At 52.6% G+C, this 24,247-nt stretch overlaps 1 protein-coding gene across 2 annotated transcripts in view; it reads left to right on the top strand.

Annotated features, from left to right (window-relative positions):
* CAPN2 (calpain 2) overlaps positions 1-23,166 on the top strand; it is a 62,730-nt gene extending 39,564 nt beyond the window's left edge. For both annotated transcript variants that reach the window (XM_027122279.1, XM_027122278.1), the window contains 15 exons: positions 2,754-2,839; positions 3,744-3,818; positions 4,521-4,681; positions 7,134-7,303; positions 9,504-9,515; positions 10,569-10,780; positions 11,967-12,003; positions 12,928-12,993; positions 14,287-14,344; positions 16,588-16,652; positions 17,917-17,985; positions 18,544-18,622; positions 20,021-20,137; positions 20,401-20,459; positions 22,204-23,166. In XM_027122279.1, coding sequence (XP_026978080.1) covers positions 2,754-2,839; positions 3,744-3,818; positions 4,521-4,681; positions 7,134-7,303; positions 9,504-9,515; positions 10,569-10,780; positions 11,967-12,003; positions 12,928-12,993; positions 14,287-14,344; positions 16,588-16,652; positions 17,917-17,985; positions 18,544-18,622; positions 20,021-20,137; positions 20,401-20,459; positions 22,204-22,227 — 1,290 coding nt within the window. In that variant the 3' untranslated portion in view covers positions 22,228-23,166. The remainder of the gene's footprint in view (positions 1-2,753; positions 2,840-3,743; positions 3,819-4,520; positions 4,682-7,133; positions 7,304-9,503; positions 9,516-10,568; positions 10,781-11,966; positions 12,004-12,927; positions 12,994-14,286; positions 14,345-16,587; positions 16,653-17,916; positions 17,986-18,543; positions 18,623-20,020; positions 20,138-20,400; positions 20,460-22,203) is intronic.
* The last annotated feature ends 1,081 nt before the right edge of the window (positions 23,167-24,247 follow it).

Here is a 24,247-nt window from a genome sequence, read left to right on the forward strand (position 1 = left end):
CAGCTTAATAACAAAAAAACAAACAACCCAATCCAAAAATGGGCAGAAGACCTAAATAGACATTTCTCCAAAGATATACAGACTGCCAACAAACACATGAAAGAATGCTCAACATCACTAATCATTAGAGAAATGCAAATCAAAACTACAATGAGGTATCATCTCACACCAGTCAGAATGGCCATCATCAAAAAATCTAGAAACAATAAATTCTGGAGAGGGTGTGGAGAAAAGGGAACCCTCTTACACTGTTGGTGGGAATGTAAATTGATACAGCCACTGTGGAGAACAGTATGGAGGTTCCTTTAAAAACTACAAATAGAACTACCATATGACCCAGCCATCCCACTACTGGGCATATACCCTGAGAAAACCATAATTCAAAAAGAGTCATGTACGAAAATGTTCATTGCAGCTCTGTTTACAATAGCCCGGAGATGGAAACAACCTAAATGTCCATCATCGGATGAATGGATAAAGAAGATGTGGCACATATATACAATTGAATATTACTGAGCCATAAAAAGAAACGAAATTGAGCTATTTGTAATGAGGTGGATAGACCCAGAGTCTGTCATACAGAGTGAAGTACGTCAGAAGGAGAGAGACAAATACCGTATGCTAACACATATATATGGAATTTAAAGAAAAAAAATGACATGAAGAACCTAGGGGTGAAACAGGAATAAAGACACAGACTTACTAGAGAATGGACTTGAGGATATGGGGAGGGGGAAGGGTAAACTGTGACAAAGCGAGAGAGAGGCATGGACATATATACACTACCAAACGTAAGGTAGATAGCTAGTGGGAAGCAGCCGCATAGCACAGGGAGATGAGCTCGGTGCTTTGTGACCGCCTGGAGGGGTGGGATAGGGAGGGTGGGAGGGAGGGAGACGCAAGCGGGAAGAGATATGGGAACATATGTATATATATAACTGATTCATTTTGTTGTGAAGCTGAAACTAACAAAAAAAACAAACAAACAAAGTGCTTTCACATTTGATCTCACAGAAGCATTGGTGCCCCATTACTGTAGTGGTCAAATCTGACTCTGCTTGCCAGCTGTGTGGCCTTGGGCAGTTATTTAAGCTCTCTTCTGCCCCCTAGTTTCCTCAGATTTAAATTAGAAACAGTAATAATAATATCCATTGTAGGGACTTCCCTGGTGGTGCAGTGGTTAAGAATCCGCCTGCCAGTGCAGGGAACACGGGTTCGAGCCCTGGTCCGGGAAGATGCCATATGCTGTGGAGCAACTAAGCCCGTGCGCCACAAGTACTGAGCCTGCGCTCTAGAGCCCGTGAGCCACAACTACTGAGCCCACGTGCCACAACTACTGAAGCCTGTACGCCTAGAGCCCGTGCTCCACAACAAGAGAAGCCACTGCAATGAGAAGCCCACGCACTGCAACAAAGAGTAGCCCCCGCTCGCCGCAACTAGAGAAAGCCCACGCACAGCAACGAAGACCCAACGCAGCCAAAAATTGATTAATTAATTAATTAAAAAAAAATAACATCCATTGCAGGTTGTTGAGGTGATTCAAACAAGTTAATATATGTAAAGCACTCAGACTGCACCTGACACATTGTGTCCAAGCAGGTCGCTGTCCTGGATTTTGCTGGCGGTTTTTGTTTGTTTGTTTTTATACTATAAGGTAGCCACCATCCACTGTTAATTACAAAACCCGGACTAGATCCCAGGTCTTCTGACATGTGCAGTGCCCTCTCTCTCTCTCTTTTTTTTTTTAACACCACCGCATATATCTTTTTATTTCGAAAAATTTCAAGTCTACAGAAAAGTTGACAGAATAGTATAATAAACATCCAAATGCTATTTCTCCAGATTCAACAGTGGTTGAAATTTTCCACATCTGTTTTGTCTCTATGTATGTGTACTTCCTTTCTGAACCATTTGGAAGTAAATTGCAGATGTCACAACAGACGCTTCACTCCTGAATACTTCAGCATTTATCTCCTACCCATAAGGACACTCTCTTACATAATCCCAGTACTATTTTCATGCTGAAGAAATAAACATTAATTCAATAGCATGATCTAATATATAGTCCATGTAAACATTTTCCCAGTTGCTCCAAAATGTCCTTTAGAGTACCCTCAATGCCCCCAGTCCAGGGTTCAATCAAGATTCATGCACTGCATTTGCTTGTCATCACCAGTGTTCATTTGATGGAGCTCCCGTGACTAAAGTACATGCTATTATAGTTAGTTAAACTAAGGTTCAGAGGTGACGTGCCAATTCAGCATCTAGAACAAGCACATTTGTGCCTCAGACTCAGGATAGAGGTTAAAGAGCCCTGGTCCTTGTGGCTTCCCTGGTGGCGCAGTGGTTGAGAGTCCGCCTGCCGATGCAGGGGACACGGGTTCGCGCCCCGGTCCGCGAAGATTCCCACATGCCGCGGAGCGGCTGGGCCCGTGAGCCATGGCCGCTGAGCCTGCGCGTCCGGAGCTTGTGCTCCGCAACGGGAGAGGCCACAGCAGCGAGAGGCCCGCGTGCCGCAAAAAAAAAAAAAGAGCCCTGGTCCTCCAAGGGCCAGACCCTGGGAGCTGACCAAGACGAGCAGCAGCGAGGGTCTGGGAGTCAAGGCCCTCTCCCTTTTGCGATCCCCCTTATTACATGGACTTGACGCCTCCTGCCCCTGGCTCATGGAGAAAAAGGGGCTTTGGGCCGGAGAACCTCCAGGCCTGGCTTGAACTCAACATCTCTCTCCTCTCCTTCCCCCACCCCTCCTGCAGGTGGAAAGCAGAGGAAGCCTGCAGAAGCTGATCCGCATCCGGAATCCCTGGGGAGAGGTGGAGTGGACCGGGCAGTGGAACGACAAGTGAGTAGGGCAGGTTCGGGAGCCGGCGTGCGGGCACTCTTTCCAGGGGTCTCTGGGGAGCTGAGGAGGGGGGGCATGGTAGCCGTGCTGAGAATAAATCCCCGAGAGCACAGGCCACCCCGAGTGGGACCCCGGGGGCTGGTGGCCCTCTAGGCTCTTAAGCAGTGCACTCCAGCCGTCTGGGTGCCTTTACAAGGGCTCCTGGGATGCTCATCCTTTCATCACCTCATGGTTCCTCCCTTCCCTAGCTCGGCGTCACCTTGCTATTGGATCTTCAGGGAAAAAATACACCCTTCCTCCCCTAAGCACTCGTTCTATCCCAAGGATGTGAACGTTGTGCCTGTGACCAGAGAGAAGTCCTTCTGTTGATGTCCAGGGTTCCTGGTAGGCCTGTTAGACCTTCGACTCTCTGGGGTGAACTCTGTGAGCCCCTCTCATGGTCTTCCTCTGCTCCCGTCTCCCCGTGCCCCTCCACAGCCCAGCACCCACGGTTCTTCACCTTTTCCCTGGCAGCCTCTGCCATGGCATAGAGACGCCTGCCCGGGACTGCAGGCCAGCCACAGAGACCAAGATGAGCGCCCCTCCCCTACATCGAATTTCCAATCGCCCCTTAAAAGAGCTGACAGGCCCATCTCAGTTTGGGCCACTGATGCTACTTCATGTCTCTCTGATGGGCTGTGTTCATCTTCTGGAATCTTCCTTGCCACCATCTTCCAGGACAATGTATCCTCTCACCTTGCTGCCCTGTACCTCTCAGCCACCCGTGTGTTACTTCCCTCCCTTACTGGGGTCTGAGCCCTCAGGTGGGAGACCATGTCCCCGGTCCTCAACTTTGGGGCATCTTGGGGAGAAGTCATCGTCCCACACTAGTTTCTAATGCCTCTCCCATTGCTTGGTTTTCCAGCTGCCCAAACTGGACCACTATTGACCCAGAGGAGAGGGAAAGGCTGACCAGGCGGCAGGAGGATGGGGAATTCTGGTAAGATTCTTAGGCGTTAGGGAAAGAGGTGTCTGATCTTTACTAGAAAATGAGTGAGATTATCGTGTTGAGGGAGCAGGGGCGTGGGATCCTGGTTTTGTTGTTGTTTTAAATTCACTATAAGACCTTGAACAAAACAATTCTTGAACCTCTTCAGTTTGTCCATCTCAGCAGTAGGGTTTCAAAGCTGAGCAGCTCAGCAGAGAAGGCTAAGAATTCCTGCAGGCATGTTCAGGTCCCAAGAGAAAAGAGGGGGAAGGTGGGCCTTTCTCCCAACCAGTTCCTAGAGATTCATCCCGAGGCCTCAAGAAATGGCTCCCTTGGAGAGTAGCAGTGGGGCCCACGCGGCTGTGTCTGTGCTACTCTGGGACCACCTACGTCTGCACAGTACTGGCGTTTTACCAAATGAGCAGCCGTATTTTGTCTCATTTGATGCACGTGGCCCCCATTTTTACAGATGAGGGTTCTGAGTTTCACAGAGGCTTAAGTAACTTGCTGAAGGTCACCTGGCTAGAAGGGGGTAGCACCAGGACTAGAATTGGCGCCTTCCAGTGGCGGACCTGGTGGCCATGTGGCCCTGAGGTGCTGTCTCCTAGCAGCTCTGCCTGGCCCTGACTGGGTGCTAGTCTGGCCTTGGGCGGAAGGTCCAGGCTTATCATCGTGTCCTCCGGCAACCTGGGTGCTGCGTCCCTGCTTTTGCAGGATGTCTTTCAACGACTTCCTGAGGCACTATTCCCGCCTGGAGATCTGCAACCTGACCCCTGACACGCTGACCAGTGACACCTACAAGAAGTGGAAACTCACCAAGATGGATGGGAACTGGAGGCGGGGCTCCACCGCGGGCGGCTGCAGGAACTACCCGAGTGAGCACCCTGCCACCGTCCCACCCTGGTGTGCTGCACCCCATCCTGGCCGCTCCTACCCTCCAGGACCCTCTGCCTCTTCTCCCTGAGTCTCCACCTCAACACCCTTCTTGTCCCCTCAGCCCCTTGCCTTCTGCACTCACTTGTCTCCCTGCCCACGCAGAACCCAAGACGTGCTGTTTCTGTGATTCCTCTCCAGCTTCCCTGATGCCACGGCCTCGCCCACTGAGGCAGCGTCAATCCCACTTCATACCCATGGGCAACTTTTTTTGTTGTTTTTTTTTGTGGTACGCGGGCCTCTCACTGTTGTGGCCTCTCCTGTTGCGGAGCACAGGCTCCGGACGCGCAGGCTCAGCGGCCATGGCTCACGGGCCCAGCCGCTCCGCGGCATGTGGGATCTTCCTGGACTGGGGCACGAACCTGTGTCCCCTGCATCAGCAGGCGGACTCTCAACCAGTGCACCACCAGGGAAACCCCCATGGGCTACTTTATCCACACGAAGCCCACGCGGCCTAGCCCAGCAGGGGGACCTCACCCACTGGACCTCTGCACATCCAGACCCTGGTTGTTGCCTGGCAATCCTCTTGTGCCCAATTCACTCAGCAGATGTTGATGGGGTCCTGCTCAGATGGGGGCAAGGACTCCTCCTCTGGTTTATCGTTTGTTTATTCCCCTGACCCTTCTGCCTCAATGGCCCAGTCCTCCCCTGCCCTCTCCCACTCAGAAATTGTCCCATCATGATGACATTTGCCAATTATGAAACATACATTGGGTGCTAGGATTTATTGTGCTAAGTGATTTATTAATATATTTACTCCATTTAATCCTCACAACAGCCTTCTGAGGCAGGCACTTTATTATCATCTCCATCTTTAAGATGAGGGGACTGAGGCTTGGAGAGGTTAAGTGACTTGCCCAAGGCCTCACAGCCTTCACTGTGCCTGGGATTTGAACCCGAGCAGTCTGACTGTGGAGTCAGTCTTTAAGTACTGCAATGGCAATTCATGGTCATATATTGATTCTCTTGTTGCAGATGAGGAAACCAAGGCTCTCAGTGGCATACCTGGGCCACAGAGCAAGTAGTCAGACTGGGACTAGCAGATTGGTGCCTCTAGCTCTGGTGCTTTTTTTTTTTGGCTGCATTGGGTCTTTGTTGCTGTGTGCAGGCTTTCTCTAGTTGTGGCGAGCGGGGGCTACTCTTCCTTGCGGTGCGCAGGCTTCTCATTGCGGTGGCTTCTCTGGTTGCGGAGCATGGGCTCTAGGCACGCAGGCTTCAGTAATTGTGGCTCTAGAGCACAGGCTCAGTAGTTGTGGCACACGGGCTTAGTTGTTCTGTGGCATGTGGGATCTTCCCGGACCAGGGATCGAACCTGGGTCCCCTGCATTGGCAGGCAGATTCTTATCCATTGCACCACCAGGGAAGCCCAGCTCTGGTGCTTTTAATCCTTCATCTCATGTATGCAGCCACCAAGCAAGTTCCAGAGGTGCTGGGATGGTCCTCTGCCTCAGATAAGACTATGTCTCCTACCCACTAGATCAGGGGTTGGCAGACTCTCTCTTAAGGGCCAGAGAGTTGACCCTTTAGGCTCTGTGGGCCATCTAGTCTCTATGGCAACTATTCAAATGTTGCTGTAGCCCGAAGGCAGCCATACTTAAATGAACAGATAGGATGACTGTGTTCTAATAAAACTTTACTTGTAAAAACAGGCAGCCAGCAGCCCATAGAGCCATAGTTGGCCAAACCCTACACTAGATACCTTTATCTCCACAAGTAGAATGTTAGTAGGTAAAGGAAGGAGATCACATTAATTATCCTTAAGATGAATGAATCTCGGCTCCTTCCTGCAAGTTGGTTTTGAAAGTTGGGAGGGCAGAGACACCATGGGAGTGGGCAAGGGGACAGGCCCAGGAGGACGGGGACACAGAACAAGAGGCTGAGACGGGGCACAGGATGTTCCTGGCCCCTGGGTTCATTGAGGGGGGTGCAAACCTAGTCCCCAAGTCCCCCCAGCCAGGCCAGCTGGGCCATCTCTAACCCCCGAGTTAGAGCCTGGTGAGAAGATACCACGGGGAGATATCACAGCTGAGCCAAAGGAGATCTGGGCCTCAGCTCTGACCACCCTGTTCCAGGATGCCTCCAAGCCCAGCCAGCCTGAGGGCGAGCGAGAGAGAACTGCAAAGGGGAGTTTCTAATTTAGGTTCCCGTGAGGTTCAGACAAACCCCCAGCCCTCCACTGCTCATGGCCTGTTGCCACCCGGACGGGCTGCCAGCCAGCCCTGGTCTCTGGTTCCTCTGCCCTGCCATACCCCCACCTGCCCATCCTCACCCCTCTCCCAGCAGCCTCCAACCCCTGCGACCAGCGCAGCCTCGTCCCCTCGTCCCCCCATGCACACCTGTTCACGCTGGGCTCCTGCGGTCTGAGTGACTGATCCCCGCCCCTTCTGGCTACAGATACCTTCTGGATGAACCCTCAGTACCTGATCAAGCTGGAGGAGGAGGACGAAGACCAGGAGGATGGGGAGAACGGCTGCACCTTCCTGGTGGGTCTCATCCAGAAGCACCGGCGGCGGCAGAGGAAGATGGGCGAGGACATGCACACCATTGGCTTTGGCATCTATGAGGTATGGGAGGGGCGTCCACAGGGCTGGGGCTCCTCCTTCCCTTCCACCTTGGCTCGTGTCAGCCCCTGCGAGGAAGGCCAACCCCAGAGGCAGACCTGGAGATGGGACCCCAGGCCGGGAGCTTGGCCAAGGAAAAGCAAAGCCATGGGCCGGGCCAGTCCTAAGAGACTCATGCAGGGAGGTCCCTGCAATTGGTCTGGGTCACCAGGAGCCCCCGCCCCCCTTCCCCTGCAGCCAGCTTCCGGAGAGTCCCGCTCTTTCAAGTGGCCTCCGTGTCCCTTCTCACTTCCCCCAGGCCTGGCACTCTGGCTGGCCACCAATCTCCAAAGGACAGAACAGATGTAAGGCGAGGACAGAGTGTGCTGGACCATGTCCGGAGCCACTGTGAGGGCAGGAACTGAGCCAGCAGGTCCCGTCCCGCTGGGCAGAGCCCGTGCTCGGGGCAGGGGAGCAGTTGGTCCTCTGCCCCCACCAGGGCTCAGCCGGCTAGAGCCCCACGCCCAACACAGGCGCTCTCACTGCCCCCATGTCCTTTCATTCCGAACCAACTGACCCAACACGCTGGGCCCGGTCCCTTCCCCTCTCCCTTCTCCCGCACAGAGAAGAGCTGCTCCTGGCCTGGGGTGAGCAGTGGGAGAAGCGGGGTGCAGGAAGACTTCAGAGCCGCTCAAGTGGGGTGCACTTTGGTGTGATGGGCGGGCCGCAGTGATGTGCTGGAACCGGCCCACTCTTCCCAGCCTGACATTCAGTGAGGTCACGTGGGCAGCCTGAAGACAGCCACGGCAGGGAGGGGGCAGTATGTACAGCATGGAAATTAGCAAATACTACACATCAGGTCTCCCACCGAACCCTGAGAGCCGGGCTCCCAGCACGGCGCGTAGGAGTCAGACACAGTGTCGGGGAGAAGGCTGTCTGCTCACTTCACCCAGCAGGGAAACGCGGCTGCCGCCCGTGGGGCGACGATCTGCCTGCTCACCCACCAACAGGTGGAGCTGGGCAAGCACCATCATTTCTAAAAATGCACATAAGGGCTTCCCTGGTGGCGCAGTGGTTGAGAGTCTGTCTGCCGATGCAGGGGACACGGGTTCGTGCCCCGATCCGGGAAGATCCCACGTGCCGCGGAGCGGCTGGGCCCGTGAGCCATTCCGCTGAGCCTGCGCGTCCGGAGCCTGTGCTCCGCAACGGGAGAGGCCAAAACTGAGAGGCCTGTGTACCGCAAAAAAAAAAAAAAAGCACATAATTCCAAGCTTCTCAGTCTCTGAAGTAGGAGCTGAGGACTTCAGATCTAGGACAGAATAGCTGCAAGAAAAATGCAGACTGAATTGTGACACACAGCCCGGACTTGGAAATCCAGCCATGGGCTTTCAGAGCCAAGAAGCACCTGTCCCATTTTAGAGATAAGGAAACTGAGGCCAGAGAAGGGAAGCGACTTGCTTGAGGAAATACAGATGGATGTGGCCGGCAGCAGCTTCGAACCAGCACCTGCTGGCCCCCAGCCCCGGGGGGCAGCTGTGTCCCTGTGCTGCTTCCTCCAGCCCTGCTTTCCCTGGCGGCGAGGGTGGGGTGTGGGCTTTGCTACAGGCAGCTGGGTGACCTCAGCCAGGTCAGCCAGGTCACTTCACAGCTCCAGGCCTCGGTTTCTTGCTCTATAAGTTAAGCACGGTGCTAAGGGCTCATGTACATTATCGCCGGCTCATAAGATTTTTTTTTTTTTAAGGGAATTCCTTTATTTTTATTTTTTACTTATTTATTTGTGGCTGTGTTGGGTCTTCGTTTCTGTGCAAGGGCTTTCTCTAGTTGCGGCATGCGGGGGCCACTCTTCATCGCGGTGCGCGGGCCTCTCACTGCTGTGGCCTCTCCCGTTGCGGAGCACAGGCTCCGGACACGCAGGCTCAGCGGCCATGGCTCACGGGCCCAGCCGCTCCGCGGCATGTGGGATCTTCCCAGACCAGGGCTCGAACACCGTGTCCCCTGCATCGGCAGGCGGACTCCCGACCACTGCGCCACCAGGGAAGCCCAAGATTTTTTTTAAAATGTGGGAATACGTTGCGTTCCTTGGGAAATAATTACTGGGTTGATTTAGTTCCTATTGGTAAAGCTACAGAGAAAGGGGGGTAGCAAAGGAGACCATCTCAGTGGTGACATTTCTTTCTGGAGCTTTTCCAGAGTCTGAATTCAGCGTGTTCTCCTTTATTTGCAGATTCCAGAGGAGGTACGTCTGGCTCACGTCAGCCGCTGTCCCTGCGGGCTCAGGTTCACCAACAAGGAAGAGGCTTAGACTGCTGGCTCGGGGGTCTTGTGAAGCCTGGGCAGGGGCTGGTGGCGATGAAGGATGAGTCCCCAGCCCCTCTGGGCTGCAGTGAGGTTGCTCAGGTCCTAGATCCCAGGGTCTAAGCACAGGGTAAGGCAGCTGGGGCAGTTGCCACGGGGCGTGCTGTCTCCCCAGACCTGGCAAAGCCGCTGCACACATTTAGTCCCGGGTGGAGGGTCCGTGGTCCAGGGGCTGCAGGAGACTCTTCCTGGAGTCCTGTAGTGCTCTTAAAACAGGCCTAAAGGGAAATGATGAGCCCTGCGGTGGTATTATAAGATGGGGGAGCACAGAAAGAGGCCTGGACCCCATTCCCAGCTCTGCCATTTGCAAGCTGTGTGACCTTGAGCAATTAACCTGTCCTCTCTGGACTTCAGTTTCTTCGTCAGTAAAACTGGTCAACCATCTACCTTGCCAGACTATTGGGATGCGCGGTGATATGTGAGAGCACTTAGTAGGCCCACAGTTAGGCTTAACCGAGCTGGTGAGACACACAGTCGCAGTGTGTGTTTTTAAAGGCCACAGTTATTCAAGTCGACACACAGGACAGGGCAGTTGGTGGCGTGCTGGGCCTTTGTGGATGCCGTGGTCAGACTGACACCCCACATTTGAGAGCTGGGCCCCCTCCTCGCCGCGGTCCTGGCTGCTTGCGTCAGTGTGTCTATACCACACAGAACTGAGTGGATCCCGGCCGAGGGCACTTTAATGCCCCTGAGTCATAAGGGGAAGGCTGAGGACCTCTGTCCTCCGAGTGGAGAGATAGGGCATCTGAAGACGGGGTGAATGTGGGTCTCCTGCTGTGTGTGCCTCTGAGCTCGTGTTTGGGGTAGAAAGTTAGCTTTTCATCTAAGATGATGCAGAGTTGTCGCCGTGAGCTTCTTGTCTCGATGAGTGGAGAGGACGGTGCTTGGAGCCCTTTCCACCCTCCACTCCGTCTTGCTCCTGTTTCTTCACCAGTTGACAGGACAGAACAACGTCCACCTCAGCAAGAGCTTCTTCCTGACTCACCGAGCGAGGGAGCGGTCGGACACCTTCATCAACCTGCGGGAGGTGCTCAACCGCTTCAAGCTGCCCCCGGGGGAGTACATCCTGGTGCCGTCCACCTTCGAGCCCAACAAGGACGGGGACTTCTGCATCCGGGTCTTTTCCGAGAAGAAAGCTGACTACCAGTAGGTCGTTCAATCCTCCTCGTCCCCACGCCTTGTTCCTGCCCCGCCTGGACCCCCGCGTCAGCTTCTTTTTCTGTAGTACCCGCCCGCTTCGAAGGCTTAGCGTGAGGACTTGAGGTATCGAAGAACGTTAGTGCTGTCCTCGGGTCAGCAAAGAAAATAGACACTCGGGATCTTTCTGATGAGAAAGGGATGGTTGTAGAGCAAATTGCAAATGCCTGTCATTTGGGGCAGTGCTGGTAGAATCCCTGCGTCCCCAGCCCACCAGCCTGGCAGAGCCGAGGGTCTAAGTGCCAATCCCAGCGGTCCCTCAGATGTCTCCAGGCGCTCCCCCGTCCTCACTGGAGCCCCGCCGTTCAGGGACCATTTTTGGCTCAATTCACAATGGCTGCTGGCTTAACCGTGTCTGTTCAGCTGGGCCCTTGACTGCGTGAGATGTAATCAGCCTTGGGCAACTTAAGCACAAGATTTACTGGAAGGCCCTGGAGACCCTCTAGAACTGATAGGAGGCTGGACGCCAGAGGACCAGGGTGTGGGAAGAGGGGGTGTGGCAGCTGCCATGTCCCCCTCTGACCTTGGGCCACATGCTCAGATCCATGTGGGATGGAGGGGGGCGGGCAGTGGGCGGGAGGGGCAGGGATCGCCGGGCTCCAAGACCATGCACAGCAGAGAAGGAATTTCCCTCTCTGTGGAGCAGAAGGACCCAGCCCTGCACACAGGACTGTGTGTGGGATAAACTAGCCAGGGCCTGAGCTTCAGCTGAAATCTTACCCAGGCCTCCCTGCCTTCTCCCACCCTCGGCAGAGCAAGTAGGCAGCAGGGTACACTGCAGGATTCTCAGTGTGAAGATTTATGACGGCAAAGGGCGTTTCAGAGGGAGCCTAAAAGCTGTCCCTCCAGGCCAGAGCGCCAGCACCGTAGAGCCTGGGAAGCCTGTGCTCTTCGATGAAGACTGAAAACTAGCAAACAAAACAGTTCTGACTCTCAAGTTGTTTTAGCCAGGACACTTCCTTGGATCATCTCTAACTGTAATTTCTGCTGTAGGGGATGTGTTGTCACAGAAACTTGGGATGCAGAAAAAACCCCTGTGCCCACCCCATGCTGGGTTTAACGGCGCAGTTTCATTTTAGCCGGGATTTCTGCAACGCTCCCTTTTCAGTGACACGTAGTTTCCTTCTGTTTCCAGAGTTGTCGACGACGAAATCGAGGCCAACCTTGAAGAGGTACCGTACTGTTTGAGCTTCACCCGCTCTGTCCTGAACAACCCAGGAGCGGTGGAGCAGAAAATAACCCCAAGGGTTCAGGAGGCCCCTAGGATTTCACGAGCAGAGCTTGAAACTAGGGTGCAGCCCTGGCCTGGGAGTCCGAGAGCGCCTCCTGCACCGGCTGTGGCCGCTGCGTGGGGCTGGACGGTCCCCTGGATGTAGCCCACACGCACGGGGTGCCTGGAGGATGGGACACCAGGCTGCTCTGAGCAGTGGGCGGTCTTGTCACTCCCCTTTCTGGCCCTCAGTTTTCTCATCAACAAAATGAAAACGTTGCATGACAAGATTTCTCAGGTTCCCTAGAGTTCTGGGAGTTGTGATTCAGTGGTAAATCCTGAGGGCTTTGAGGACTGCAACTCAGGAATTCCAGACCCAACCTAAGCGTCCAGATTTGAGGAAGGATAGCACACAGATGGGAAGGAGCGCTCTTCCCCCTGTCCTGGTGCCCGCAGCGGCCTGATGATGGTTATTCCTCAGCTGCTGAAGCTCCGTGTACTCAGTGAGACGTGGAGCCATTTCCAAGGGCCTCACGGCTGTGCTCTCGCCACGTTCAGAGTCGTTCGAGACCCCGCCAGCTCGTCTTTACACTTCTGAGTCCCCATTACTTAGATCATAAAAGGCCGTTTTGGTGGAATGTTGGAGAAGACGCCTATGTGAGAAATTAGAGTGTAACTCCTTCCCACATAGTTTATTGTCCCTCTTATGTGTTTTAACTGGAAAAAAAACTCCTTCCTCACACTGTCCTATGTCTCAATCCCAGTAACCTTAGAATTCAGGCCTGAGAGGGAGAGAGGGTAACTGAGGTGGCGGTGGAGGCCACCTCGGAAGGGAGAGCAGGCGCCCGCTGGTCACTGCGTCTCACTTCTGTGCCTCACCTTCCAGATTGATGTCAGCGAGGACGACATCGATGATGGATTCAGGAGGCTGTTTGCCCAGTTGGCAGGAGAGGTAAGTGCTCCCCAAACCTCTGTGCTGTGCGCCCTGCTTGACGCAAAGGAAGAGACCATCTTTGCCCTCAAGGAGACTTCAGTCTAAGGGGGGGAAAGGAAACAAACTGAACAAAAAGCAAAGAGGAATTACAAACATAACTGGGATTTCCGCTCAGATTCCTTACCCAAGGCCTCCCCAGGGCCTCTGCACGTCAGTCGCCAGGGGCTTCTGCCGTCGGGGGTCGGCTCTGGCTGTGATCCTCCTGCCTGAGGACTCTGGGCCTCTCCTTGTGGCTGTTTTGTTTGCTCTGTGCCGCTGCAGCTGAGACGTGGAACTCAACCCCTTCTCTTTGATTGCCACGAAAATATTTGGGGACTTGGAGGGTTTTCAAGTCTCAAGGATGCAAGCAACAGAGAGAGTGTCAGCCTTCCCTGTCCTTAAAAAAGAAATCCCTCAGGCATCTAGGCTTCCGTCCGCTACAAAGTTAGCAGGCCTCTTCCTCCAACGACTCCAAACAAAGTCATTCTCCTCCATATATGGAGCACACTAGCTCTCTCGAGTGTCCACCATCGGCTTACCTGGGCCTCCTCATCAGAGTTGAAGCAGGTGCCACCTGCCCCATGCCTCCGCCCGCCTGTCTGCCTCCCTCCCTCCCTCCTGGTTTCTAAGGGAAGGGGCATCGTAGAGACATACTTCCCCACTGATTGAAACACACACGCACACACACACACCCCAAGAACGCACAATGTCAGTCTTGGTCTTAAATAATGGGGCTTGTCCCCCAGTTACACAATATGTGTAAGTGAACAGAGGTACCCGCACCACTTCTGAGGAGCTGTGACATCAAGGGCCACAGAAAAAGTGCTGGGCCAATTCTTGGAGACAGCCGGTCCCAGCCAGCTTTGCAGGAAGCCAGATCTGGGTTTTAAAGGGAGAGGAAGGCATGCTGGGTGCGAGGAAGGGTATAGAGAACTGAGTCAAAAGACCACAAACATGGGTAGAATGGAGAATTTATTCTTCATATTCTCTACAGCAGAGCAATGGCGAACGAACTCTGCCTGGAGCACGCTGTGTATTAAAACACTATCAGAAACTTGGGCTGTGGCTGTGCTCCTTGTGCGGCCTGGGGGGTGGTGGCAGCAGCGTATCCCGGGGACTTGTTAGAAATGCACGCCCACAGACCCCTCCCCGCCCCAGCTCTAATGCACCTCGCGGGCTCAGCCAGAGTGGACACCCGTTACACGTCCGCTGCTCCGCGCTTCACGCAGCCCCAAGGGAGCCAATAATGACGCTCTGGTTGCATCTCCACAGGATGCAGAGATCTCTGCCTTTGAGTTGCAGACAATCCTGAGAAGAGTTCTGGCAAGGCGTAAGTACCCACCCCTCGCACATCCCTCATCCTGCTTCTGCAACGTGAGGGGACACGGTGACCCTTCCCCTTCCCCGGCTCAGCGGCTGTGGCTGAACCGTCACCCCCACTCCTGCTTAAACGCCACCGTCACCACCAAGGAACCGGATGAAGGAGGTTCTCCCCGATGTGATAAAAAAGGGCGGAGGTTTCTGGAGTCTAGAGGTCAATGATCACATCCGGGTTTCCACCACTTACTAGCTCTGTTAGATAATCTCCCTGACTCTTGCTTCCTTATCTGCAAAATAGGCATATTATTACTTAACCTCTTCAGAGTGGTTGAATGTCTTAAGTGAGATGATGTGTAGGAACAAAGCCTGGGCTCTGTATATACGGTGACTCTTATGATGATTAATTGCTAAGAAAAAGCGTGATGGGAGCCAGAAAGCATCCCCTCCCTGGATTCCCGGCCGTATTTAGTGGGGAACCACTGACAGAGTGACGACAGCTCACTGATGAGCCAGAATGGAAAAATAAGGGGTCCGTCTTCCACTCCAGCTAAGGGGGTGGCATTAAAAAGGCTCATCTCCCAAATGTGTGTTTAAGGGAGCCTGGTCGAGCCAGTTCTTGATGGGAGAAATGTCACTTCCGTTGAGCCAGTGGGCCAGGCAAGTGGCTTCAAGGCTCCAGAAGTGACGGCCCTCAGCCCAGGCCGATGGGCGTCTATACAGAACGGACAGAACTGGGTGGAGACTTGAGAAGGAGCTGGAGAGCCATGGTCCTCACGCACCTTTTCAGGTGAAACTGTTTCTTAAGCAAAAAATATCAAAGGATGGACCGTCCACCTCCCCAGTGTTGATCACCGCTGCAGGGGGTGGGGAGAAAGCACCCCCACACACTGCTCTTCTCCCCCTCGAGTTAGCACCAGAACTGTGCTGCTGTGATAAGACAGCAGTCCACTGAGCAGGGGTCTGTACGGTATCAGTTCTCAGCCTGGATCCGAAACCAGAGCGTATGTCGTCAGGGCCGAGCGTCAGCCTGGGATCGTCTCCAGAAGTCCCGTGGACTTCACTCTGGCCCAACCCCAAGAGATAAAAATCCTCCTCTTGAAGCCAAAGAAGGATCCAGGCCAGTGGGGTCTTCCATCACAGTGCACGTGAACGACACGCATGTGGTCCCTCACAGGAACCACGTGTGACCGATCCATGCCCGGGGGCCTCCAAACAAAAGGCTGCCTTTGAGCTTCTTCGCAGAGCTGCAGCCAGGGGGTCCAGCGGCCAGGGTGGGGCTTCCCCAAGGCGGACCCTGGTCCTCGGCGCCCCTCCTCCAATCTGGGGGTGATGAGAAGATGGTGTTTACCCTCGAGGCCACCAGGCACGAGTGAGGTCACAGCCTGTTAAGCTGTGTGGTTGTCATGAACCCAGGGACACTGAGCCCCATTGTTTCTGCACAGATGCGGGGAGGGGGAGGGGAGGGATCGGGCCACGCTGGGATTCTGTTGCTGCTTGTTGGGGGCGCGGCAGTAGCCTCACCCGAGCCCCGGAGCTCGGTACCCTTCCCCGCTCCACACCCAGTGACGACTCCTGCCCGAGGGCCCCAGGCACAGCCCACACCCACACCCCAGACGGGATCAGAGCCCAGAACAGCAGCTCTGAGACAGGTTACGTCCTAACCTTCCACAAGGACATGATGAAAAGGGTGGGCTCCCCTGAAGGCTGTGGGGACAGACTCACATCTGTGACAAGGCTCTCACGCCACCTGTCGACCACCAACTAGACGGGACTCAACCAGTGAGTGACTCGCCTAGGAGAGCACAGGCTGCGGACAGGCTCTGGCCCTCTGGCTAACCCAGCTGGGGACACAGAGGTCCCCTGAATGCCTGCAGACAGGCAGTTAAGTAAACCTCTTCCTCTCTCAGGGCCCTGCCTAGAATAAACACGCGGGGCGCCCGCTAGCTCCACAGGTGACTCTGCATCTTATGAACACTTCAAGGCCCAGACTCTTAGCATTCTCTTACTTATTTAAAAAGCACTTATTATAACTCCGTATGCCCATGGCCAATATACAGAGAAGTCAGGCAGATGTCACACAGCCTCTGCACTGTCCCAGTATGGTGGCCACCTGCCTCGTGCAGCTATTTAAAACAATTTAAGTGGCTCCCACATGGGAGGGTGCAGATGCGGAATATTCTGCCATCGTAGAAGGTTGTATTGGACAGTACTGCTCTAGAAGATGTTCCTGTCACACTTATTTTTGTCTCCTAGGCCAAGATATCAAGTCAGACGGCTTCAGCATAGAGACCTGCAAAATCATGGTTGACATGCTCGACGTATCCTTTAATGGGCCCCGCAGGACAGAGGCTGGGAGAGTTTGAAACTTCACTCCGGGAAGATACAAACACAGGCCTCCTCCCCTGCACAGCGGCCAGCTGTCCCTACTGGCCGAGGCGTAGGACCGTTGTCAGCGCTGACCTCCCTTAGTAGGGAATTCGAGGGACTTCAGCTGAGGGAATGTGAGATGCCACAGGCGGAGGGGTTCCTGCAGGGAATTCCTGACAGCATGCCCGCTGTTCTCTGCCCAGCGCAGCTTGGATGTGTTACCTCTAGGGAAATAGTCCCTAAACCATGATACTTTTTTTTTTTTTTAATTTATTTATTTTTGGCTGTGTTGGGTCTTCGTTGCTGTGCATGGGCTTTCTCTAGTTGCGGCGAGCAGGGGCTACTCTTCGTTGCGGTGCACGGGCTTCTCATTGCAGTGCTTCTTCTGGGCTATAGGCGCGCGGGCTTCAGCAGTTGTGGCACGTGGGCTCAGTAGTTGTGGCTCGCGGGCTCTAGGCACACGGGCTCGGTAGTCGTGGCGCACGGGCTTAGTTGCTCTGCGGCATGTGGGATCTTCCCGGACCGGGGTTCAAACCCGTGTCCCCTGCATTGGCAGATGGATTCTTAACCACTGTGCCACCAGGGAAGTCCCTACCATGATACTTCTGATGTGAATGCTTTCCCCAGTCATGATTTTCTTCCTGATTCATAAGATAGGGGCCTACCCTCCAAGAGCACTCTCCTTCCTCTTGCTCTGGCTCCTTCCCAGGCCACCACCTGGCCCTGAGGCCGACTCATCGTCCATCTGCTGTCCCTGCTGCTTACTGAGAGGTGCTGGGCAAGGATGGCCTGGATGGCTTAAGCTTCTATGAAGTTTCATCTGGTGGGCTCATGGCACCTGCTGTGTAGCTCCCCTCACAGAAGGCCTCTTAGAAATAATGATACTCCCTAAATGGGCAAGGGCGCAGCCATTAGAAGCCATCTGAAGCCTCTGCATATCCTCCAACAGCTCCTTCTTAGCAGGAACTGGGGCCAGCTGCATAGCACCCCCAGACCCATCAGCACACAGTGTCGGGGAACCAGCAGGTCTCTATTGGGCCCTTCCACCAGCCCTCAGATGGAGGTCTAGCCAGTGTGAAGAGCAGGAAAAGGGTCCTTCTGCGAGAGCTTCTCGTGATTGAACTGTGGTTACCAGATGCTCCAGGGGAGAGGACAAACCAGGTGCCACGGCCCACGTGAACCCAGACTCTGGGAGCTTTCCTTAACTGCAGGCAGTCGGATGGGAGTGGCAAGCTGGGTCTGAAGGAGTTCTACATTCTTTGGACCAAGATTCAGAAATACCAAGTGAGAGCCCAGGAGGGCCGGGCGGCAGGGGCGGTGGGTCTGTGTGGGCAACGCGCCATGCACGTACTTTTGGACGCAGCAGCTCTTTAGGACGGTGGAGGAGCATCTCCAAGCAGAGGGGATTGTACTCATAACGGAGCTCAGAATGGGTGAAGACAGGGCTGGGCAAATGCAAACAGGAAAAACAAAGACTTCGCAAGTGACGTGGTTTACTCCCTGCCTTACTGACCGGAAAGGGGGTCATCTAAAAGCCACCATCAAGTGTCCTGAAAAGGCCATGTAGCCGCTTGTAGTTGGGGTTTTTGACAGCTAAAGTACAAAAATTACAGAGGATAATAACAGGGGCTTATGTAGTTGGCTAGGTGATTTGATGGGCGTATTTATAAACTAGCTCATGGAGAGACAAAATACTCTTTAAGGCAGAAACATGGGTGATGCTTCCAAGGCCAAACTAGAGGCATGGAGCTGGAAGAACTTCAGCCCCACTTAGCACACAGCACAGAGAGGTAACTTGCCACCTTCTGGGTCATGGTTTTCTAACTATTTTGCATGTTTCAGAAAATTTACCGGGAGATCGACGTGGACAGGTCCGGAACCATGAACTCCTATGAGATGCGGAAAGCATTAGAAGAAGCAGGTAACACTTCCTAACTGTATTTTCTTTCTTTTATCTGTAGAATATGTGAAAACTTATTCTATACGATACAAAGTTTGGTAAGCTATGAAATAGAGTAGGTGCTGGTTCAGTACAAACACATCCTTTTCATTCGCCTTTTAAAGACTAATTGGTAAAATGAAATGGAGTCCAGGACGCTCTGCCCTCTAAGCCGTCTGGAATCTCAGTTTCCCTCCAAGGGCCCCAGCGGGTCGCAGGCAAAGCCAGTTTTCAGCAGACCCACACACCCTGCCCTCGTCCGTTCGGGTGCAGGGCTGGTCAGGCAGAAGTGCGATGTCCAGTTCCACCCTTGGGTGAGTCCTTAGCAGCATGTGATGTCAGTAAAAGGGACACCAGCTGTGGGAGACCAGCAGAGTGGGAGACTGGTGTGCTTAGGGGACAAATATGACAGTATGAGGTTGTCCATTCGTTGGGATGTAATGCTGCAGCAGAGACCCCAAATAAGTGGTTTAAACAAGATACACCTTCCTCTCACATAACGATTCAAGCTCAAGCCATCCAAGGCCAGACGGTGTCTCCTGCTGTCAGGGACCCAGGCTCCTTCTCTCATACTGTGTCACCAGCCCTTAGATCGTCACCCGTATCTGCAGGACGGGGACAGCTTGTCACCACAACCACGTTCTAGCAATGGGCTGACAGAAGGAGGGAAAGAGGGGCTCCTTGCCTTTAAGGGCACATGTCACTCTGTACACAAATCCCAGTGCCAGGACTTAGTCACAAGGCTTCAGAGGGCTGCCAGGGAAGCTGGGAAAGGCAGCCTTGATTCTAGGCAGCCATGGCCTGTTAAAAATTCTACAACTATGGAAAAAGGGAGAATTCATATTAGTTTAGCATGAACAGTTTCTGCCACATACATCCAGGAAGAATCTAGTCTCCAAGGTGATTCAGAGAGAGACAGACAGAAAAGGAGATAGGATCGATAGCATGAAATAGCCTGACCATGAAAGTAGGAACAGGCAAGGAAAGTCTTACGTGTTAGTAAGGAGACGGGACTTCCTGATGGTCCAGTAGGTAAGACTCCGCGCTCCCAATGCAGGGGGTCTGGGTTCGATCCCTGTTCGGGGAACCAGATCTCACACACATGCCGCAACTAAGACCCGGCGCAGCCTAAATAAATAATATATAAATATTAAAATGCAAAAAAAAAACCAAAAAGGAGAGAGGCAGGGTGGAGGTGAACAGTGTGGAAACAGAAGCAATGGCAGAAGGCACTGGCTTTGCAAAATAAAGTCTCACAGCAGAGCAGCCAGGGGACCAAAGCCATCATAACTCTCATCTTCCGGGTCCAGAGCCCATGAACAGAGCCCCAGGGTGCAGTCGAACACTTGGCAATTGGTCTGCATGTCCATTTAACTGCAGGTTTCAAGATGCCCTGTCAGCTCCACCAAGTCATCGTTGCTCGGTTCGCAGATGACCAGCTCGTCATCGATTTTGACAATTTTGTTAGGTGTTTGTTTCGACTGGAAACACTATTCAGTAAGTGCCCACTTGGGTAAAGGCCCATTTCAGTTCTCTCGGTACGAAAGCAGCCTGCCTTTCCCCACGGGTGAAACCATCCTCACGGGTGAGCCAGAGACGTGTCTGTCCAGTTGAGAATGAAAATCCTTCTTTAATTTGGGGACAGAGGGAAGGAATCGTAACTTGTGTCATTCAGTGAACTCAGCTGCCAGGCTGGGGAAAAGGATAATGTGACCTCTGTTGCAGCTCACTTATATGACATCCTGTTTCTGCCTCCACAGGGATATTTAAGCGGCTGGACCCCGAGGATACTGGTATGATCCAGCTTGACCTTATCTCTGTAAGTCAGCAGCTTCCCAGCCCCTACTCCTAGGGGACGGAGGGGAGAAGGGCTGCAACTTGGGCGACAGAGATCTGTGGCTTTTGGTCTGTCAGGGTCAGGCTGTAAATTGTTGTAAGATCCCAGAGTGCACCTCTACTGGCAGTCATTTCCCAACTACCCATTGGTTCTCGAGTCCAAGAAAACACACCTGGTCCCTCCTCCCAGAAGCTTTGCCTTGAGAATAGCACAAGGTTAAAAGAAGAAGAGGGTGGCTGCAGAATCCCTCTTAGAAAAATGACCTGCTAATTCGCATGCATGGGAGAAGATGCTTATTATGCAAAGAAACCCTGTGGATGAAATGTAAGTGGGTCTTGGGAAGAGCTGTCATTCTTAGATCTACTTAAAATACTTTCTGCACAAATTACTCTTCTCTACTTCCTCCACCTTTAAAATAAAATAACAATAGTAGATAAGCTTACCATATATAATGATTGTGCTCATGTGTCTGGAACCCCAGCAATGGGCACCTCTGAAACGATCACTCGAAATTCAGTTGGCATGCTAATTCCACAGAAAGCAAAGCGCAAAAATGTTCTCTTGTCATCTGAAGACAGAAAGTTCTCTCACTTCAAAGAAGGAAGCCAGCTGGGCTTACTTTTCATCCTTGCCCGGCTCCAGCTTGCATTTCCTCTGTCCAAGGGGGAACTGAGCTTGGAGCAACACAGGCTACAGAGACTGGGGTTGGGTGGCCAGTGCTGGGTAGGAACGACCAAGTCCCAGGGACCAGAGAGGAGCAGAGTGGTAAGAAGGACGAGGGTGAGGGACTGGCGCCGCCTTCCATTGAATTTCGAACTCTGGAGGAAGCCAGCAACTAAATAGCTCTTTCACTCTGGTATCAATGCATTTTAAAGTAACGCGAGCCAACTGCAAAATACGTTTTAGCTGCTTCCAAAGAACACTAACTTGCTTAAAACTCTGTGTAGCTCAGGAAATAACCCTCCCCTGAGACTGCAGTCTAAGGTAGAGGCAATACAATTGGGACCTAAACATGCCACGTGTGAAGTTTGGGAAACTGCAGCCCCCTTTATCCTTCTGGCTGGAAATCTCATTCCTCCCACTATTTTATGCGGCCAGCCTACTCAGACCATCCTCCCATTTCCTCTGAGAAACATCTCACCCACCGGCTTTCCCTCCTTTCCTAAGCCTCGCCTTTCACAGGTCCCTGGAGTTCCCCACACTCAACTCTCTTTTCGCTGAGGCTGCGACAGAAGAAGACCTCTCCTTCAGTTTGCAGCGATTGTTAGCCTGGCCTGCAGCTTGCAGTCCTGGGGAGCTTCGCAGAAGTCCTGATGTCCAGGCCCATCCCAGACTAATTTCATTAGAGTCTGATTTAAAGTTCGCAGATTACTCCAGTAGAGAACCGAGGTTGAAAACCACTAGTTTAAGGGCTATCCAAACTACCCTCTGATGTGACACTGAGGCAGGGATACAGAAATGCTAATTCGTGTTTTCCACGTTTCACGTGTTTCAGTCAACCCTGTAATACGATTCATGACCACCTAATTCAGATTTACGATCCTGTAAAAAGCTAGACTCTAGAAATCAGGTAGAAAAAATGTGAGTTAATACTCTGATATCTTAACCCTTGATCAGCTTTTCTCGTACAACAGTCAATCTTCCAGAATAATCTGTAGGTACTCAGATAGCCTTTTAATTCTAAGAATGCTCACTGAACTGATTTGGTTTTTTTCCTTCCCCACAGTGGCTGTGTTTTTCAGTACTTTGAGGTTATAACTGATCTGCCTGAAGACTTCTCATGAAAGAATCAGCCACGGACTAAGCCTCCACAGAGAAACTTTTTATCTGGATCTTGAACTTATGGGAACATTTACTTAAACTGATGATTAGAGCTGAAAATGATGATACTATCTGCTTGAGAAAGCAGAACTTTCAGATATCAATGTAAAAGATTTGCATATAATCGTACTAAATGCAAGCGAGTCACTTAACCCTTGAAAAACTTAGAGAAAACCTTCAATCTGTACATAGGATACACTTTACTTTTACACACTTTCCTGTTTATAACAATATTAAATCAGGAAAAAAATGCAGGGAGGTATTTAACAGCTGAGCTTAATTTAACATTCAGTCAAACCTTAAAGGACATAAGGTCCTTGCCGGCAATATTTAAAGCAACTTTGAGTTTAAAAATACAGTTGTGACATGTACCAAAGAGCTGTCCAGGGGTTACCATTTCCCTTGAGTAAAATGGAAAAATATGCTGCATCACGAAGGCACCTGAAGAGGCCAGGTGAGAAGCACATCTCTCATTTGGGCTAAATAAGAGACAGATTTTATATAAAACTGATTGGTTAACAGTGTGTCTGTCTCAAGTCCTCGCACACGTCTGGTCTTATAAACTGAGCGTTACGATACTGAAGGGACGCTCCTGTTGCTCAGCTGAAGTGATGACCCAAACCGGGGGTCCCGTCTGCAAGCCCACGGTGACGGAAGACAGCAGAGCTGTTCGCCGCCTGCCTCGAACCTTCCCAGACTTCACCGCTAGCGTTCGTGCATGGATTGGGGGGGACGCCCGTGGAAACCACATGAACGTGTTTCCTGGCTTCACCTTGGGTAAATGCTAGCGACACTGTACAGATACTGCCTTGTTGCCTTATCTTCTTGCAAATGTACTGTTCAATAAAGAGTCGCTCAGGCAATCGCACGTGGGTGCCGCTCTTCCTGAGGGCCCAGCGGTGAGCACACCCAGTTACATCCCGTCCCACTCTAGCCAGGCGCGCTCCCTCCCTCCCTAAATGCCGGTATTGAGAGGAAAGGGCAGCTGGCCTCCATTTCAGTGTGGAACTATAGAGCTTTTAAAAAATCCAATTCAGAAGCTTTGATAATGGACCAGAAAGTCAGCTCCAATTTCTACTGCTGCTTGGTCTCTGAAAGAGGTACCGGCAAGTCTGTGCTCCACCTGCCACCTGCCTGTCACTTTGGTGGAGGGGACAAGAGAGAGCCAGGAAGACATGCAGCTAAACCACAGGTCGGCTGCTGGGGAATCCTTGAGGAATCGCAGGAGGGAAAGATGTCAGACGACTAGAGAGAGGCAAATGGCAGCCTGCTATCTCATGAAACGATAGGAAGATGGATTTCCCAAATTCAACTCGCAGGAGTTTAAGTTTTCCTGCTTGCGGAGCATCTCAGGGCCCAGAGGAAGCGGGAACCAAGAACAGGCAGCACTTCCCCTGGTGGGGGGTGGGTGGTGATTTTCTCCATTCAGTAGAACTGGGTTTGGGAGGGCTGGATGCTCCCAGTGACATGGGATTGCTATGGGAGGGGTGGGGTGGGGGGAGGGTAGGCTGACCACTGGAAGGGGAGAGGAGGGTGCTAAGACGGTTGAAATACAGGAGTGGTAGAAATTGGGAGGGGAAGGGCAGGCAGGCTCCCCCCAGTCCACCCAGGCTGCTCCAAACCTTTCCCACTGTTCCGGGTGCTCTGCCCCTCCCGGTGCACTTTGACCTGCCGCGCTGCCTGAAGCTGGAGTTCACAACTTCACTTTTAGTCACAGGATAAGAAATAATGCTTAAAAAAAAAAAAAAAGATATGTTATATGCTTATCGTAGCAAATTTAGAAAAGATTTAAGAGAAGGGGAGAGATTTCACGGGGGGAGAGAACCAGATGATAAAGTAAATGCCCCCCAGACTTCTGCCCCGAGGAAGTCACCCTAATCTAATCCCCCATTGCTCCCTTCCCTCCAGTCCAAAAGAAAAGCCCTCCCCGTCTCTGCTCTGAACTGCAG

The sequence above is a fragment of the Aethalodelphis obliquidens genome, unplaced genomic scaffold (assembly GCF_003676395.1).
Source record: "Aethalodelphis obliquidens isolate GAN/ISIS:26980383/991018 unplaced genomic scaffold, ASM367639v1 scaffold24, whole genome shotgun sequence".
NCBI classification, from domain to species: Eukaryota; Metazoa; Chordata; class Mammalia; order Artiodactyla; family Delphinidae; genus Aethalodelphis; species Aethalodelphis obliquidens.